This window comes from Natator depressus, chromosome 5 (assembly GCF_965152275.1).
Source record: "Natator depressus isolate rNatDep1 chromosome 5, rNatDep2.hap1, whole genome shotgun sequence".
Classification (NCBI taxonomy): domain Eukaryota; kingdom Metazoa; phylum Chordata; order Testudines; family Cheloniidae; genus Natator; species Natator depressus.
The window spans coordinates 106,305,749-106,323,057 of NC_134238.1; the positions used below are offsets into that span (position 1 = coordinate 106,305,749).

Genomic DNA, 17,309 nt, shown 5'->3' on the forward strand with positions numbered 1-17,309 from the left:
CTTCTGCATACAAAACTGTCTATAATTATGTAAACTGCTTACACATTTAGCAATTTTATACAAAGATGGGAATTTTGTCTTCAAAATACCCTTGCATACCCACTAGTGCCTGACTTGCACCTGTAATTTCAATTATTTTGTGCACTGTCATTTGTGCACACACAAACACGCATTTGTGTGTGTATAGATCGTGGGCCTCTTGTTTAAGAGCTGGCCCTTGGGGGGAGGGATAGCTCAGTGGTTTGAGCATTGGCCTGCTAAACCCAGGGTTGTGAGTTCAATCCTTGAGGGGGCTATTTAGTGATCTGGGGCAAAAATTGGGGACTGGTCCTGCTTTGAACAGGGGGTTGGACTAGATGACCTCCTAAGGTCCCTTCCAACCCTGATATTCTATGATTAACCATGTTTTTAAAATAAATTATATTTCTCATTTAGTGTGATATTACAGTTATGCATATTGCTTTAAAAACATTCTTCATTTATTTCTTGTTTCTTTTACTTTAAACTAAAAAAATGTTTTAAGTGAATTTAGTGCCCATGAGGTATTAAAACTGACAGAACTCATCTGTTGGTCCGCAGAACACATGCAGCATGGACATCAGCAGCATGAGCTACCCACAGACAGAGCAGTGTTTGGTATGTCACTACTACAACTGCAAATGTGACTGCAGTACGTGTATACGTACCCAAGCTAGCTTTCATCTAGCTGGCATAAGAACCAATAGCAGTGAAGCCATAGCAGCATGGGTTAGCCCATGCTGAAGTCCATGTTGCCATGGTTTCACTGCTATTGGTAATTGCACTAGATAGATTAAAGCTAACTTGGGTACGTCTACTTGTGCTGCAAACACACCTCCGATTGCAGTGTAGACATTACCTTAATGCCTCAATCCTGATCTACAAAGACCTACAGGTCAGAGGAACAATCTGTCTCCGAGCCCATTCAATCCTTGCGCTCCTTGCCATAATTGCTGACAGGGTGCCCTGGGTGGTGGTTTTGTGTTATAGACACCTTCACACTGGGAAATGGAGCGAGATCACCAAACTCATCTCACACAGGTCACTATGATAGTAATTACCTTTGGTCATTTCCAACTTGGGTTGGATTAGACAGGTGAAAGACTATTGGGCTATTTATTTCAGAGTTAGAAATGATATACTTATCAGCACACAATAGGAGTGGTGCAAAGTAATAGATTTAGGAGAGTGACTGAAGGCCAGATTCCGCTTTTGGGTTTGTACGTGCAGATCCCACATTCTATACATGATCATTAATAAGAGTAATTTGCCCATATACATTACTAGCATCATCTTTTTCTTTCAGCCTACAAGGAAGAAAACTGTCACTTAACATTACTGTGGCAGATTTACATGATAAATTTACCCCACACTAAACAGTAAAGAAGAAATTGTAGAAGAAGATTACCTGATCAGCTACTCCTCCTGGGAGGATGGTTTTAACTATCACTCCAGCTGACTTTCCTCCCACTATCCCAAATCCCAAACCTGATCCATCATTCACCAACTCAATGGTCTCCACATGCTGCCAGTGGACCTACAAGGAGTAAACTTGTAAATAAGCTTGTAAATGACTTAGAACACACCTATTCAGTCTCATCACAAGATACTTACACAGTATTTCTATGACATATTTTTGAAAAGAGGGGGGAAAGAAAGACTAAGGGTGGCTCTATATCAGTTACTACTAGCCCACTGGAAAGGCAGGTGGGCATTTAACAAGAAGAATTTCTTCACTATGTAGCCTCTCCATGAATCTGTTTACAGATCAAATTCTTAGGGATACTGAGAGGTGCTGCGTGCCTTCAACGCCCAACACAGTCAAAAGGAATAAAATGTGCTTAATACTTGTCAAAGCTGAATCCCCACTCTAGCACTTCAAGTACAGAAGGTGGGGGCCCGCACGGATTCTAAAAATTAATACTTGCCACTCTAGGCTTGTATTAAACTCCCAAGGTTCCAGCTTTTCTGACCTTGGCTTGGTAAACGTTGCCACCACCCAAATGCAAAAAAAAAAAAACCAAAAAACTTTGGACTCAGGAAGGAGCACTTGGGAATTTCTCCCTGTGGGGTACCCTCAAGCCCTTTCACACCCCCTCTGGGGAAGAGCTGAGAAAGAAAACAAAGGAAATTAGCTGTTGCCACCAGCTAATCGAACAGCATATGCACAAACCTCTTAGGACATTAAAAATCCAATCCTGTTCTTAAAAAAGGTGAATTTTATTAACAACAAAAAGAAAGAAAATACATTTGGAACGTAGGCTTTTGCTAGATTTTAAAAGAACAAATTCCAAAAATTAAGCACCCCAAATAGCTTTCTTGGGGATTCAGCTTAAAGGTTACAAGCAAACAAAAGCATCTGGGTTTAGCACAAAGGAGATCCACAAGCCAAAATAAAAAAATAAACCTGATCACGTTTACCTAAACATTCCCTATCCAAATGATTCCTTCTAGGTATGGAAAATAATTTTTCATACCTGGTTCAAAGCTCACATAGCATTCCTGCTTATAGCATTGCTGCTCTGTGTCCCTGCAGCCCAGAAAGAGCAACCACAGACAAAGGGAAAGTTTTCTTTTCCCATTTTAAAAAGTTCTAGCCTTCTCACTGACTCTTTTGGTCAGATGCCCGCTTTTTTTTCCCTCTACCTGGGGGATTTTTTAACCCTTTACAGGTAAATCAAGTAAAGAACAGCTACGAAGAGGGATTTTACAGCTACCGTTCCCCCCTTTATTTATTACAATACCCTATGGGAAGCATTTAGCATCTCACTGGAATGGGACTCAAAGTCTCCTCTAATGTAGATGCATCACTCCCACCAGAAGTCACATGCATGCACTGAAAAGAGGCTGTGGACTCAATTCTCAGCTACAACTGAAGGGGAGACTGCAAGAGGGCCAGTTCTCCTCCATCCCCAGCATAGATGAGAGCAGCCTGGCAGCTGCTGTAAATGACACACACTGGCTATGACTCCGTAGGGGACCATTCATCCAACAGAAATAGCTGAAGCACAGCTCACTCTAGCCAAACCCCAACCCCAACATCAGGAGGCTGCAGGACTGCCTATGCCAACTCTGTTCTCCTTGAGGAGTCCTCCATGCCAGAGATAACCTCAACAAGGAAAATTCAACAAGCTTTCTACTCCCTTTACACCATGAGAGTAGCATGGGTTAGAAAATCTGTGTCTATTCAAAGAAATTAGGACATGAACAGTACTATTCGTTTAAGTGGTGTAAATCATTATGATTACATCACACAGCATCAGGCATTTTCAGCCACTGAAAAGGACGAAAGCCTCTTCAGTGTAGATCCAAATAATCAGCTGTCATTCATTTCACATTCCACTTCAAATCAACAGCTTTGTGCACAGGCAGAATTGTCCCTTGAGTGGTAAACAGAGGTTCCCAGGCTACAACGGGTAGTCTGAGGTTGATATGATGAGCATGGAATATTTGTTGCCTGATGGCTTTCTTTCTGGACTTGACATTGTGATAGAAGTGGAGCTGTTCTGCAATGATTTATGGATACTCCATGCTATATGTTGACCTGCTTATTGGGGTGTTCACTATATGAATACAATTGTTTCATTTAATAGTGCTCTGTAAGGAAAAACAAGCAAGCTCAAGATAAGCCACTTCTCCGCAAATTCTTGAAGGTTGTTAAGAGACAACACCAGAACAGGAAAAGGTCCACGCTCAGAGGAGATCAACAGACCTGTGGCAAGTTTCAAAATGAACACACTTTCAGAGAGGGGTGAATTTGGGGAAACCAGATTGAGAGACAGGTATCTGCTGGGAACATCAGAAAAACTTAAGCCTTCTGAGGCTATAGTCGGGGGACGGTAAGACAGACATGCATGCAAATTTAAAAAACAAAAACAAAAAAACCACCACTGTCTAGATGCTTTGCTCCTATTGTCAAAATAAACAATACTTGGTTTTGAAAAGGCTCTCTGGTCACGACATACACCGCTGGTCACAGGCTGCCAAAAAGAAGAGTTCATATTCAGTTGGAACTGCAGCGTAAGAGCTGTTGTTACACAAGGTACTGTAGCCCAGTCTAAGAGTGGGAGAATTGTGGATTTCTTCCCTGGTATAGACCTGACACCTGAGAGGGTGCACTCAGAGAGACCAGAAAAGGAGACAGAGGTGCAGCTATAGCCCTGTAATCATGACAGATGTCTCCCCCAATCTGAGACATTTAGCCTATGCCTCCCTTCCCACACACTGGCCTTCTGCATGGTCTATTTGGTCTTCTCTGCCATATGAGAATGAGAGCATAAACAGGGAGAATGAGCCTGGCTGCTGGTATAGATCAGATTGCAAAGCCCCACAAGTTTCTGTTCCCTAAAAGGAGAGATGTAGATCACAGGAGGAGATTCCATTTACTGCTGTTTCCAAAAAAGCTTTAAAAGCTGAGACTGCAATGGATAAAGCAGAAGTGCTCTATTTGCCTCTTTGAAGACAGAGAATTTGACACATGGGAAGAAAGGACATGACCAAGCACCAAAGCCTCCTGAACAATCCTGAAATGTTTCCAGTATTTACAGGCGGAAAGGTACAGCCCAAATGGCCTATTTTGGGAGAAAGAGGCCAGGAGCAGGGGGAAAAAATACATGGGTTACATAGTACTGGATATTGTAAGCTTATATGCACCCAAAACTGAAAACATACACTGCCCTTACATTTGGGAGGTACTCACCGGGTTGGAATGGGCAGAGACTGTGCTAGCAGCAGATGGAGATCGAGAAACTACAGGACTGATGAGCTGAGGCAAGGAACCCCTGGCCACAACTAGCTGGACATTATCTTTTGCCTTCTGCAGGATGCTGATAGCCTGTTGATGAGTAACTGTCTGATCAAGGGCTTGTCCATTAATAGCAAGGATTTGATCTGCTTCCTTCAGCCTTCCATCTCTGTCACAAACATATAACCAAAACAAAAAACCACACAAGAAAAAAAAATGTTGCTACAGACATAGTATTTTGACAATTTTCCAGTATTTTTTATCCTGTTTTCTATTTTCCCCACTTCTTAATCTTTCCCTGCAGTTTTGCTACAAGGAGCTATTGTGGCACTCTGGTGATCAGCTCCCTTTGAAGCTAATCCCACTGCCACTCTCTCATGGCTGCTACCCCCTAGCTAGCTCCCTTCACCCTGCACCCCCATCTGAGACTAAGCATATTAGATCCGAGTTGCTCCCAACCATAGCCTGGGAACTTATGTTTATTCTTGACTTTGAGCTTGCTTAACAGACCAAGTGCTCTACTTTGTTCAGTGTGCAAGTTCTGAATATTCATCAAACCATGTAGTGGAAAACACTTTCATCAAGATCTTAGGAAAAACAATTTTCTTTTCAGCAAGACGGAGAGAATGTATGGTAAAACAGATCCCTTTTAAATGAAACACCTACATAAATTATAAAATAAATCATTTTGTGGCAAATGAAGTACTGATGTACAGTCACACATTGAGCCCTTTCCCAGACCTACTTCAAAAGAATGTGTATGAAATCTACAGATGAGTTACTCTTAACCTTTATTGCTTCAGAAAGATTCAAAGAAGCAAAGGCTCTTTTTCAAAATATATACATGACAATTCTCTGTGAAACACACATGAAGTCGTAAATTTTTTTACTCCATATCACATACTTCTTTGGTTGCCTGGCCTGGAAAAGGGGCCAAAGTACTTAGAAGTGACCAGGAAGAAATGTCCTCTAGCCCTAATCGAGAATATTTTGCTGGGAACTGAAATCCTCTGTAAGATTTATTGCTTCAGGGACTCTCTAATTTACATCACAGTAGTTGAACAGTTCTGTACCCCACTAAAGTGACCCGAGAACTGACATAGTACTTGTTTTTGCTTCACAAATCAATAAGGAGTTGATTCAATAAAAACATGTTTCAGCTTAACCCTTTGCATAAGGCAACACAGACCACTTGCATGGAAAAGTAATCTGAAGGTGGGCCTTAAACAGTCTAGAAAAGATTGTTGCGATGAAGAGCAAACCATATGTTGCTGAATTTAACTCTAGGGCCCGTACACTGCACTCACTTGAATGGCTGCGTTCAGACCAAAAGCAGTTTAAATACTAACCTGTGGCCCAGAGAGGTAAGCAGGGAGATCCCATGCTGCATATAACAGAGAGGATATCCACAGGGACTTCCCATGGCCACAGAGAGATAAACTTAGGCAGGGGCATAGCCAGTGGGTTCATGCACATTGCAAATCCACTGGGTAACAAACAATCTGGGGCTGGAGGGGGAGAGTACAGTGGACCAACTCTCCTACACCTCCTAATAGTCTCTAGGAGTACGGGCTTTCCTATGTAGCTCCTAAGCCCAAAAGTTCTTTGTTCAAGCCTAGCTTGTGAGACCAAGATTAAGGTATAAAGGATATTTTCACAAACAATAATTATTGGTGAGTTCCAGGTAACGTTGTCTGGCTATATTTGGTTAATTCCATCCACTTTTTTTTTGAAAAGTGTAAGCATATTAGGTTAAGCACTGTTTGTAATGACATTCTGATCCCCTTATAGCTGCTCTACAGTACCTTACTCTACAAGCAGCAATGGTAACTCCAGTGGGGATACTCCTCCTATTTAAAGTAAGGATACTATTTAAAGTAAAGAATCTTGGTCAAAAACAATTGCCTCAAACATACATCTTTGAAACTATTTTTTAAGAATTGAGGAGACTATTCTATCTTTAAAGGTACAGAATATTCCCCAGCAATACAAACAGATGTTGTACCAGGGTACTGAGATCAGAATCAGCTCCTTCATCTGGTAGAATAAATTTTAAAAATACTACATAAGTGATCATATATAGCTCTAATCCAATGCAATAATATGATACTATGATTACATTTATGATTGAAAATTTATTAATGTAAATCTTAAATCTCAATTTAAAAGCAGACTTTAAATGTCTTGGGCCTAAGAGTAAAAGAGAATGTGTGGTGGTACTGTGAATAATGACAAAGCACAAACAAGGACACCAATGACTAAGTTACATTATGATGTCATTATTCAGAATCAATGATCTCACCTATATGCCACGCTTCCTTCTTGGATCTCCTGCACAAATATTCCCAGTTCCCCTCTGTTTTCACTCTTCAATCCCACAACACTAAAGCCCAGCCCACCACTTGGAGGTTTAACCAGCTCTAAGGTCTCAACGAGGCGACCCTGTTCAAGCAAAATAAACAAAAAGGTACAAACGTTAAATATACTCAAAAGCAGCATTGATGAACCATTTTAACAAACTCTTACAACCGGAGTAGACTTCGCTCAAGTCAATAAATTAATAACTTATTGGAACATATAGCAAAACCATGGAATGCTGCATCCAGTTCTTATATCTCTGGGCCATACAAAAGTTAATAGAAGGATTTCAGAGAAGAGCAACAAAGTTGTTATAGCCTGGAAGAAAAGGCTGAAAAGAGCTAGATACATATAGCTTGGCTGAGTGGTGACTAAAGGGAAACCTTAAATGTCTATAAATACTTGAAGGAGGAAGAGCAATTACAGAGTATAAGTAGGTATAATGGAATGAAATTCAAAAAGAGAACATTTAGGCCATCAGGAGAAGCTTCCTGACAGTATTGTCTATTAGACTGGGAAAGACTCTCCCAAGGGAAGTGATGGAAAACCTCTCCCCTGAGTCTCTTAAAAATAAACTGGAAATGCACTGAAAGAACTTCTTGGCCAAACTTTAACCTAACGTCCCTTTGTACAACCTGATTGAAGTCAATGGAGTTGTAAGTCAAGGCAGACTTTGGCCCACTATAATGGCAGAGAGATGGACTAGATGGCTTAATAGGTCTTTTTCACATCTAATTCCTGATTTTATTATATACTTTATTAATCCTGTAATACCCCATAACAGCAAAATTCCACTGTGAGAGCCACACAATTGATAGACTCTGATAATCCACACTCTTTCATATATGGAATGGCAGTTCTTCACATATGATGAAAGAAGAATACCGGAGTGCAGATCTGCTGTGAAAATATTGCTCCATTAAGAGAAGTGTAGTTAACCATGCGGTAAATAATAAATAGCATAGTATCAATGCTATTTCGTTGAGAATATTTCCATGTTTATTCTAAAACTCCAAGTGCTTCTCAAATAAAAAGGCTAGAAATATTTTGTTTCACACAGCAAAACAGTTTAAATGGGGAGGGGGTGTTTGCTTTTAAATACTGTAATTCATTTCTCTTTAAGTAGAAGCATAAAAATGAAAATATTTTGAATTCATTCAACAATAACTTTGTGGTTACCATATGTTATCAAATACATCAATGGAAAATTTAACTATTTGCAGGCATATTGGCTTACCTGTGACATATTTCTGATTAGTTGCTCCAACTCATCACTGGAGCTGGAGGATTTCCCATTAATCTGAGGAGTAACAGATCTCACAGATGCTTCTAGCACATTAGCAGGGCTGCCATTCTGCTGAGCCAATAAATAGGATTCGTTATGTGGCAAGGAATCCACACTAGGACCATGATGGGGAAGCTGTGGGAACTCGCCAGCCGAATGTATGGATGGTGCGACATTTACCTGAAGATGATTCACAACATTATAGAATTTTAGTCTTACAGTTTGGCAAAAAAATAATTATGGATAAACCGCATCATGATTAACAGATCTTCTTGCCACGACAAAAAGAACACAAAAATGATCTTAGATTTTTTTTAAATGACACACTTTTTCCTCATACACACAATATGTTCATTGATATCAAGTTGTGAACCATAAAAATATATAAGTAAAAAATCAAGGAAACAGTTTGCAAGCATCATCTGTATCCTATATTAAAAGTATTTGTTCCTTTTAGTGTAAACAGCCAGAACTGTTCTAGCACTGTGGTAATTCAGGACAAATTTGAACAGAGCTGTTGTCACCATACCAGAGAGTCTTTTAAAACCAACTTAACCCTCTTAAATAAAATCTGGATTTATCTTGGGGAGAGAAACCTCACCAATGATGACGGAATTAGAGGTCTCACTGAGAGTTCATGGGTCTGGTCTTTTGTGTCACCATATACTAAGACTGTCACACTCTATTAACCTCTCAGTCAGCTCAAGGGTTTAATTTAAAACTAATGGATGATGTGTCTAAATCCCCTAGACTACTTTGCAAATATTTCAACTCTAGTTTATACCTTTACTATCTGCCCTGAGAAAAGGGCTTGTACATCGTGCTGCCCCTAGAGCCGACCAGAGAATAAACTGACTCAGAGGATCACAATCCTTGCCCTGCTTGCCCTTGGCCAGAAGCAGATTACTTTTTTTTTTAAATGTACAAGTAGAGCTATGCTGACTAGCACTTTGAAGGCAGGGAGTCAAGACTCTGTCTGTTCCCCACTCACAGAAGCTCTGGAACACCTGCTCTCCCTCCTGCACTGTGACTAGTAATTATGGACTTATTTTGCTATTTACAACAGCAAACACTGTACCAAAACACTTGCACCATGTCCTATAATGCCAAAGGAAAAATTAGGTAAAATAACAGATTGTAGTTTTCCTTCTTTAGCTTTAAAGTTGTCATCATAGTTTCAAATATCAATAGAAAATCTAAACACTCCTGGTTTTTTTTAAATCATTTTCTTAATCCTAATAGTATTATATCAACTCCAATATCACTGCCCAAACTACTGTACTTACACTGGGTAATGAAATTAATCAAATCATCTTGCTATTATTTCTGCCATTCTATAATCACTATTTTGTTCCATCACTTATCTCCTTCTTCAGCTTTAAACTTTCACGTTACCTGCAACTGTCACTCTAGTAAACATCCTCCAACGTATCCAAATGCAGCAGAAGAGTATTTCATTCTATTCATTCTCATTTCAAAGAAAATGTAGACTGAACACACTCTCAGACTGTGAAGTAGTATCCTAAGGTTAATGGTGCAAGTCTCTTTGCTTGAGTTATTTAGAATTGGACAGGGCTGAACAGAGCACTTAAAAATACACTGTAGGACACAATCCTGCATTGACAGGAAGATGGACAAGAATACCCGATAGACATTAAGGCTGAAAATTGCCTATGATTCTATGACTCTTCTTTCTGTCACAAAATGCTAACTCTGTTCATATTTTATTATCTCTATTAATAATTAATCATCTGATTCTTTTCTACTCCTCAGAACAGGGGCTGAGCCAGAAGGTCTCTGAGTGGTTTTGGAGCAGAGGCTCTGCTACGCCCTGTTACAATCTCTAATTCAGACATCTGTATCCCTGATTGCACCCTCAAGTCAGAAATTTAACCTTCTAAAGGGCCCATAATTATGTGCGGAATACAATGTCCAAAATTATTTGTCTGTGCAATTTACACCCACAGAACTGGAGGCCAGGATTTGAAAATCTGGTCCTTGGAATCTAAATTCTTGGAATCTATCTGACCCTTGGAATCTAAATTCAAAACCCAATCCTTGCTTGCTGCCAAATATAGTATAATGATATGAAGGGATGACCTACTCCCTATTGTGCAGCTAATATAATCCAATCAAGTGACATAACTTGACAGTTTGAAGGTTAGTAAACATTTTATTTGCTCTATATCCCTCTCTGTACGCTCCATCTTCAAATGTCAATAACAGTCATGTTTCTTATCATAACACATTTTAAAGGGCCTGATTCTCATTTACAATAAGGCCATTTTACACACTCCTAATCATGTAAAGCACCCTTAAAGCAGGTGTGATAGTTCACTCCCACATTACAGTCCCAGAGCAGTGTGAAGTGGCCTGAGTGTAAATGAGAATCATACCCAAAAAGTTTTAGATGTGCAACCTGAGGTCACAACACATGGACCTAAAGCTGCAAACCCCAACAGGCACCTTGCACAACTGTTTTTAGAAATGTGTGTTATAATTGTTTTACCTATGAAAATAATCGAATAGAAGTGTATGCAATTATTTTATCCTTAGACTTATACTTGGGGGCCATTATTCTTCATTTAATCTCAGAATGCCAAGGTGTCTCTTACACTACACATGGTTGGCAGGGACCCTCCCTTCCAGGAGAGATTTTACCCTGAGCATATAGAGTGGGGGAAATGTTGTCTTAGTGCCCCCATTTTCCCCTTTCCCTGATACTCCACGGAAGCCTCACCACTGTGTGTGGTTCTCAAGCCACCCCCTTTGATGGGATGTGTAAAATCGCCCTCCAAGACAAAGTCAGAAAAGCACAGAAAGTCTGAAAATAACGCTGATGAAGAGACAAATTTTGGACCACCTGAACAAAGCTAAATAGAGATGCCTTACATAGAAGATCATCCTACAGGTGAGGAAGAATAGTATCCTGCCTTCCTAACATACAGAGCTGGCTGCAGCCACACAACTATGCTCCTCTACCATCATCCCTGACCAGCACATCCCCATAGTCGTAGACCCACTGGCCTCATCCCTGCACTCTCACCATGCTCTTTAGGAACAGCTGCCATTGAAAAGTGCTCTCAATCTCACGTGGGACATGGATTGCCTCTGAACAGCCTCTCTGCAGCCTGTCTCCCCACAAAGAGTGACAGTAATGCCTGTCCTGCTTCTAGAACTTTCCATATTGGCAGATAGAAGAGCTAGATGTACCAGCATCCCAACTGGAGTGAACCACAGTGACTCCCTGGGTCTGACCTTTTTAGGAACAGCAGCTCGTCTAAATCATCAAGGTATTGTTTCTCCTCCCTGTTATAGAATAAATCACTTACTTTGCTGGGAGGGCAAGGAGCTTGGTAAAAAAAAAAATCCCTTAGTGTATCCAAAAATGAAAAGCACAAGGTGAGAAAAGCTTCTCCTATGTATGAATTTACAGGAGGAATACTGACATGCCCCTTGGATACACTATAAAAAAAGACTAAAATCATAGATGCTCTTAAAACTACACTCACAAGAAGACTTCTTTTCTTAAAAAAATCTTTCAGCAAAACACTGACTATAGCACAGCTATGATGCATTATTGAATACTAGCTCTTCTACTGTAATTGATGGTGGCACTCCACTTTAGTGATCTTTATCTTTAAAGCTAATTGAAGAAATTGAGTTGAACGTTCAATGGGGATTAGCTTAATGTGAGAGGACTATGTCAAAGTAGCTTTTGACTCCTGATCGCAACTTGGGGGAAAAAAAAATGTTGAAAAAGTAAAGTTTTTCACACATATTCAGAACTTAATCTCTCTCTCTCTCTGTCACACACACACACACACACACACACACACACACACACACACACACTTAATGTTTTGTTTTGTTTTTAAGTATTGATACTGTGCAAAGCCATCTTGCTATATGGTACCTGTCCCTTGGCATATGCCATGAGTTCTTCCCCTGAAGGATGTTAACACCCAGGGGAACTGAAAACAAGGAAGGTCATGACCATACTCCCTTTCTTTATGGCTAAATAGGAAGGGGATCCTGATTTGTTTGTTTGTTTTCTTTTGGTAAGGATCACAGTATAGAAAAGGTTGAGAACCACTGGTGAACACAACTCTTAATCACACAGATAGAGGTCATTCCCGGGGGCCATTAAACCACAAATGGCAGTCCTACAAAAATGATGCTTTTGGGTTATAAGAAATATTTTTCACAACATATAAATTGCACTGCTTGGCAGTAATAAAACCATTATAACACCGTTATAAAGTAGCTTTATAGCCCTGCGATTATGTAAGTACTGTAAGAAGGAACATTACTTTGTTCTATAATTTGGCTTATGCTAATTTGCCTTGATTGGCTTTCCTTTACTGTATGTAACATCTGCAATATTGACATAATTTGGCATTAGACGAAAAGAAAATTCACTGATACTACACAGTGTGTTAAAACTTATGTTACAGTTGCATAGTTAGACTCTCAATGCAATCAAATACTACTTTCATTTGGTTGTTCAAAATGTTTTTAATAAAAAAAATCCTATTCCAGTCATATCCTTAGTACATCAGCATTTAAAGAAACATACTGGTAATCAAAATTTTTAGGTCTATCAAAATTAGTTTGTTTAAAACTTAAGTGTTTGTGTGCGTCAGGCTGAGCAGGTGTCACTATTTCCCAAGACCACACAGACCTCAATATAGTATTTAATCTGGTATTTGTGTCTCCTAAAATAATCAAGCATATTATAATCAAGCGTGCATAATCATAAAGGGTCAAATCATCCTGAAAAACAGGTGTCACTATTTCCCAAGACCACACAGGTCTTGGGGTGTCACTATTTCCCAAGCAGGTGTCACTATTTCCCAAGACCACACAGACCTCAATATAGTATTTAATCTGGTATTTGTGTCTCCTAAAATAATCAAGCATATTATAATCAAGCATGCATAATCATAAAGGGTCAAATCATCCTGAAAAACCTGAAATGAGAGGCTAACTCTGCAAAGTTCTCTTTGTAATGTTTTCTCTTCATTTTTTTCTGTAGGGGGTACCGAGCACTCAAAAAAGAAAAAAGGGGAAAAAAAAAAAAAAGACCTTAGGACTGGCCCCAAACCCCAACACCGCCCACCCGAGCTCCTTAAAAATGAGCATGTTGTTCAATGGAGGTTAGCAGCATTACCTACATAGCAGCCGTAATCTTCAGTGCCAGCTCAGTATCCCTGGAATCCCGTCCCCCACACCCCGATCCCCGGCAGCACAGTTCCAAAAGAGCCATGCTGATTGCCCCTGCCACTCATACCTCACTGAATCACATGGAGAGTTTTTAGGTCAGAGTAAATTTAGTTTTATGAGCATGTGAAAGATTCCAGGACCAACAGTCACTACTGCAGTGGAAAGACAACAAAACAGTAACTGCGAGTGCTTTTTGTGTGTAATGCTTTGCAGGAATTTCACTGGTTCATCACATCACCTTTCACAGGCAAAAAAATTTTTGTTTCCCAGTGCCTATGTTTGATTTCTTTGCTGTACAGCCTTTATAGCACTGAGCACCTGACCACTGTGGGCAAGCTAGCATATGTCTGCATTGCAGGGGTTATTTTTCCATTCCTGAATCATATGTAAAATGGTCATAGTTCCAAGGGAGAAAAATCTGAGGAATGCAGTCCAGCCAAGGAAGGGATTTTTCTCATTAGCAGTGCCTTGAGCTCTTAAGATGGGGGGAGGAGGGGAAGCACAGAGTGAAAGACAGAAAGGAGAAGGGAGGATTGCCATTTCTGGGTGATTAATATGTTTAGAATATTTTTACATGGTGAAAAATTAAATCAAATTATTTAAAATTTGAGAAGTTCAACAAACCACAAGGCAGAATTTCTATTTGTCTTTTCTGTCGCTCCCTTATCTTCAAACACCGAGCTTGCTCTGTAGCATCAGAAAGCAAACATTCAGTAAAGAGAGAGGCTGCTGGGGGGAGGGGGGGGGATGGAGAGAGCATCCTGGCTGCTTTAGTACACTTATATGCAAATGAGTGCTGAAGGCATGATGTTACTAGGAACTGAACTGAATCCATGCTTTTTCTTAGTGGGAAAAAGTATTTTTCCTATTCCATCTCCTAACTCTGCATTGTAAGAATCTCAAAATAACCTACAAAAATTGTTTATTTTAATTAAAGTATTTATAGGGCATCTAAGCAATATACTAAAAGGCAGTGCACAACATCAACACCAAAATAAACAAATCAGCAGACCAAAACCAAATGGTCTAGAACAAATTCAAACCCTAGAGGTCTCAGGTAAGCCCACCTCTCCTGATGAAAGGGATCAATTCTCAATTAACACAAATAAGAAGGATGGAAAGGTGACAGGAAGCATAAAAACCTCAAGAGAACAGAGGAAATATAAGGGAATGAAAACACAGAGTGGCTCTCTGTGAACTAAAATAGGGAGTCTAATTTTCTGGACCCCAAAGAGGTGGCAACGACCTCTTAAGTACAGTGCAAGTGATATTTGTATATTAGGACTATGTGTTTACCTGATCTCCTGGAGGCTTACTAGCAAATTTTAAATATTTATCAAAGATACATTTAAGAATTAAGCTTCTCACATAATCACCTCCATCCCTTCCCCACACAGCCCCTATGCATGGTACAGCCCCTCCTGAGTTCAGGGAGGTAGCCACGGCAGGGGCCTCTTGCAAGACTTTCTGAAAGACCCACTTCTGCAGTGTTGTTTAAAGTGAATCAATGGGACTTTTATATTAAATTGCCATCATTGTTCTCCTTCCCCTAACTTCAGTCTGCATGTCTCTCTCATCTTATCTTCTCTTGAATATTCAACAAACACCTAGTACATGACGGGCAATCACATAAATAATCCTCAGACAACATTAAGTAGTGGACAGGTTAATGCACCTGCTCTTCTGCTTTCAGACCCTAGAGACCACTGCTCAAATCTCTGTTCAGTTTTAAGGGAAAATAAATTTGACACGTTCATCTTAATACCTACTGTGCACAAAACTATCATACAACTTCATTCCTCAACAGGAGCCCAGAGCTTGAACAACAAAAGTATGCTGCATTTCTTTCCTGACTCTGGTACAGGGGTGGGCAAACTTTTTGGCCTGAGGGCCACATCTGGGTATGGAAATTGTATGGTGGGCCATGAATGCTCATGGTTCCTGGCCAATGGGAGCTGCGCAGGTGGACCTTGGGGCAGGGGCAGCGTGCGGAGTTCCCTGGCTGCCCCTATGCATAGGAGCCGGCGGGAGGACACACTGCTGCTTCTGGGAGCCGTGCGGAGCCACGGCACGCATGGAGCAGGTCAAGCCCCGGATCCCATTCCTTGTCGGGAGCTCGAGGGTCAGGTTAAAATATCTGAGGGGCCGGATGCAGCCCCCAAGCCATAGTTTGCCCACCCCTGCTCTAGTACACCACGTGTCTTCCTTGTCAGTTACACTAGAAAGTAACTTTAGTCAATCTTTTCAAGAGCACGACATTTACACAGCATATACAAAGAAAATAAGATTGGACAAAATTGAAACCTAGGAAATTCCTTGGGAATTTCATTTTGATTTTCTTTAATTGAGCTTCCTGCTTTTCTTTCTTTTTTAAAAATAATTGTCAATTGTATTGTTGGAAAACATTTAAATAAGAAAAAATAGCAACCTCAGATAGAATGCTCTTTACAGAGACAGAGAGAGATGCATTTTTAAAAACAGATCCATGCACAGTTGCACACCTATATTTGCAAATGCTTCTGCTCGTGCTGGTGCATGCAGATTAGGTAAATTCACATGCAGATAGCTCACTGGACACCCAAACTGTATTAAAATCACCCAATTTGCAAGCACCATCACAGTAGCAGACTGTCTGAATATAGCTGTGCAATTGCATACGTATGTCCTCAGATAAACCTTTCACTTTTAAAAAATTGTCTCCCTCAAAGAGGGTGTTTGTGTTCCAGATTTGATAAATACTCCATTCACCTAAATTAGTAAAATCATTTAAATAGAGAAAAATCCCATTTATCTCCCCACCCGACACATAGTAATACAAATTCCATTCACTTTTCAGCAAATTCCTGATAACAGTTTCTGGCGCACCTTTATTTCAGATGGCGTGCTCCTACAGACATCAACCACATAACTCATTCTGTGCCTTTTTTAAAGTCAGCATTAAATTTTCATTCACTAATTGTGCATTATGTTCACCTCAGAATTTCAACAGACTGTTTTTTGGTAAGATTTTATTATTATTGCTGTAATGCTCTCAGGCAACTAGTTCCTCCATATCAAATACACGAAGAGTGAAACTTACAATAAAATAGTGTTGTAAATACTTTACAAAAGTATTTGTTTCCCATGTGAAATAGCATCAAGATTAAATCCAAGAACTACAGGAAACCAAGGGCCAGATTATGCCCGGCTGCTGCACAGCTGTATGAGAGGCCAGGAATCTTTTACCAGTTTCACTCCCCAAGCAAGGACCAGTCACAGCTGCAGTCCCATATGCTTCAGAATACAGGGACTGCTTCCTCCTACTGCCCCTGGAGCACGGACTAACCTGAAGGGAATTGTGGGATTTCTGCATCCAATAGCCATAGCTATGCCCCTCTCACACAGGTCAGTGGAACAGCTGGATGCTGAGGCAGATGCACAATCTGGTCCTAAATGTTATTCATTAAACTAATTTTTACTCAAGCTCTCTCTCAAGACAAAAAAAAAAAAATCTAACTCAGCCAATATAACAGAAATGTCTGCTTTCTTACTCATGCTGATAAAGAGCTGAAAATGTAATGTCATATTTTGTGCCTTTTTGTTGCCTACTTACTATTTGTTATTTCTGTATAAGTAAATGGCTCCATTGTGCTTGTGGATCTCAACCTTCCATGAGAAGTAATGGCCACTCCAGTCAGT

At 40.1% G+C, this 17,309-nt stretch overlaps 1 protein-coding gene across 16 annotated transcripts in view; it reads right to left on the reverse strand.

Moving 5' to 3' along the window:
* The window catches only part of MPDZ (multiple PDZ domain crumbs cell polarity complex component), a 130,527-nt gene that overhangs the window by 100,235 nt on the left and 12,983 nt on the right, over positions 1-17,309 (reverse strand). For all 16 annotated transcript variants that reach the window (XR_012639609.1, XM_074953398.1, XM_074953396.1 and 13 more), the window contains exons 4-7: positions 8,358-8,585; positions 7,065-7,204; positions 4,718-4,931; positions 1,427-1,555 (exon numbers count right to left, since the gene is read on the reverse strand). Coding sequence is in view for 15 of the 16 variants with exons in the window: in XM_074953398.1 (XP_074809499.1) it covers positions 1,427-1,555; positions 4,718-4,931; positions 7,065-7,204; positions 8,358-8,585 (711 nt within the window). In the remaining variant the exon portion in view is untranslated. The remainder of the gene's footprint in view (positions 1-1,426; positions 1,556-4,717; positions 4,932-7,064; positions 7,205-8,357; positions 8,586-17,309) is intronic.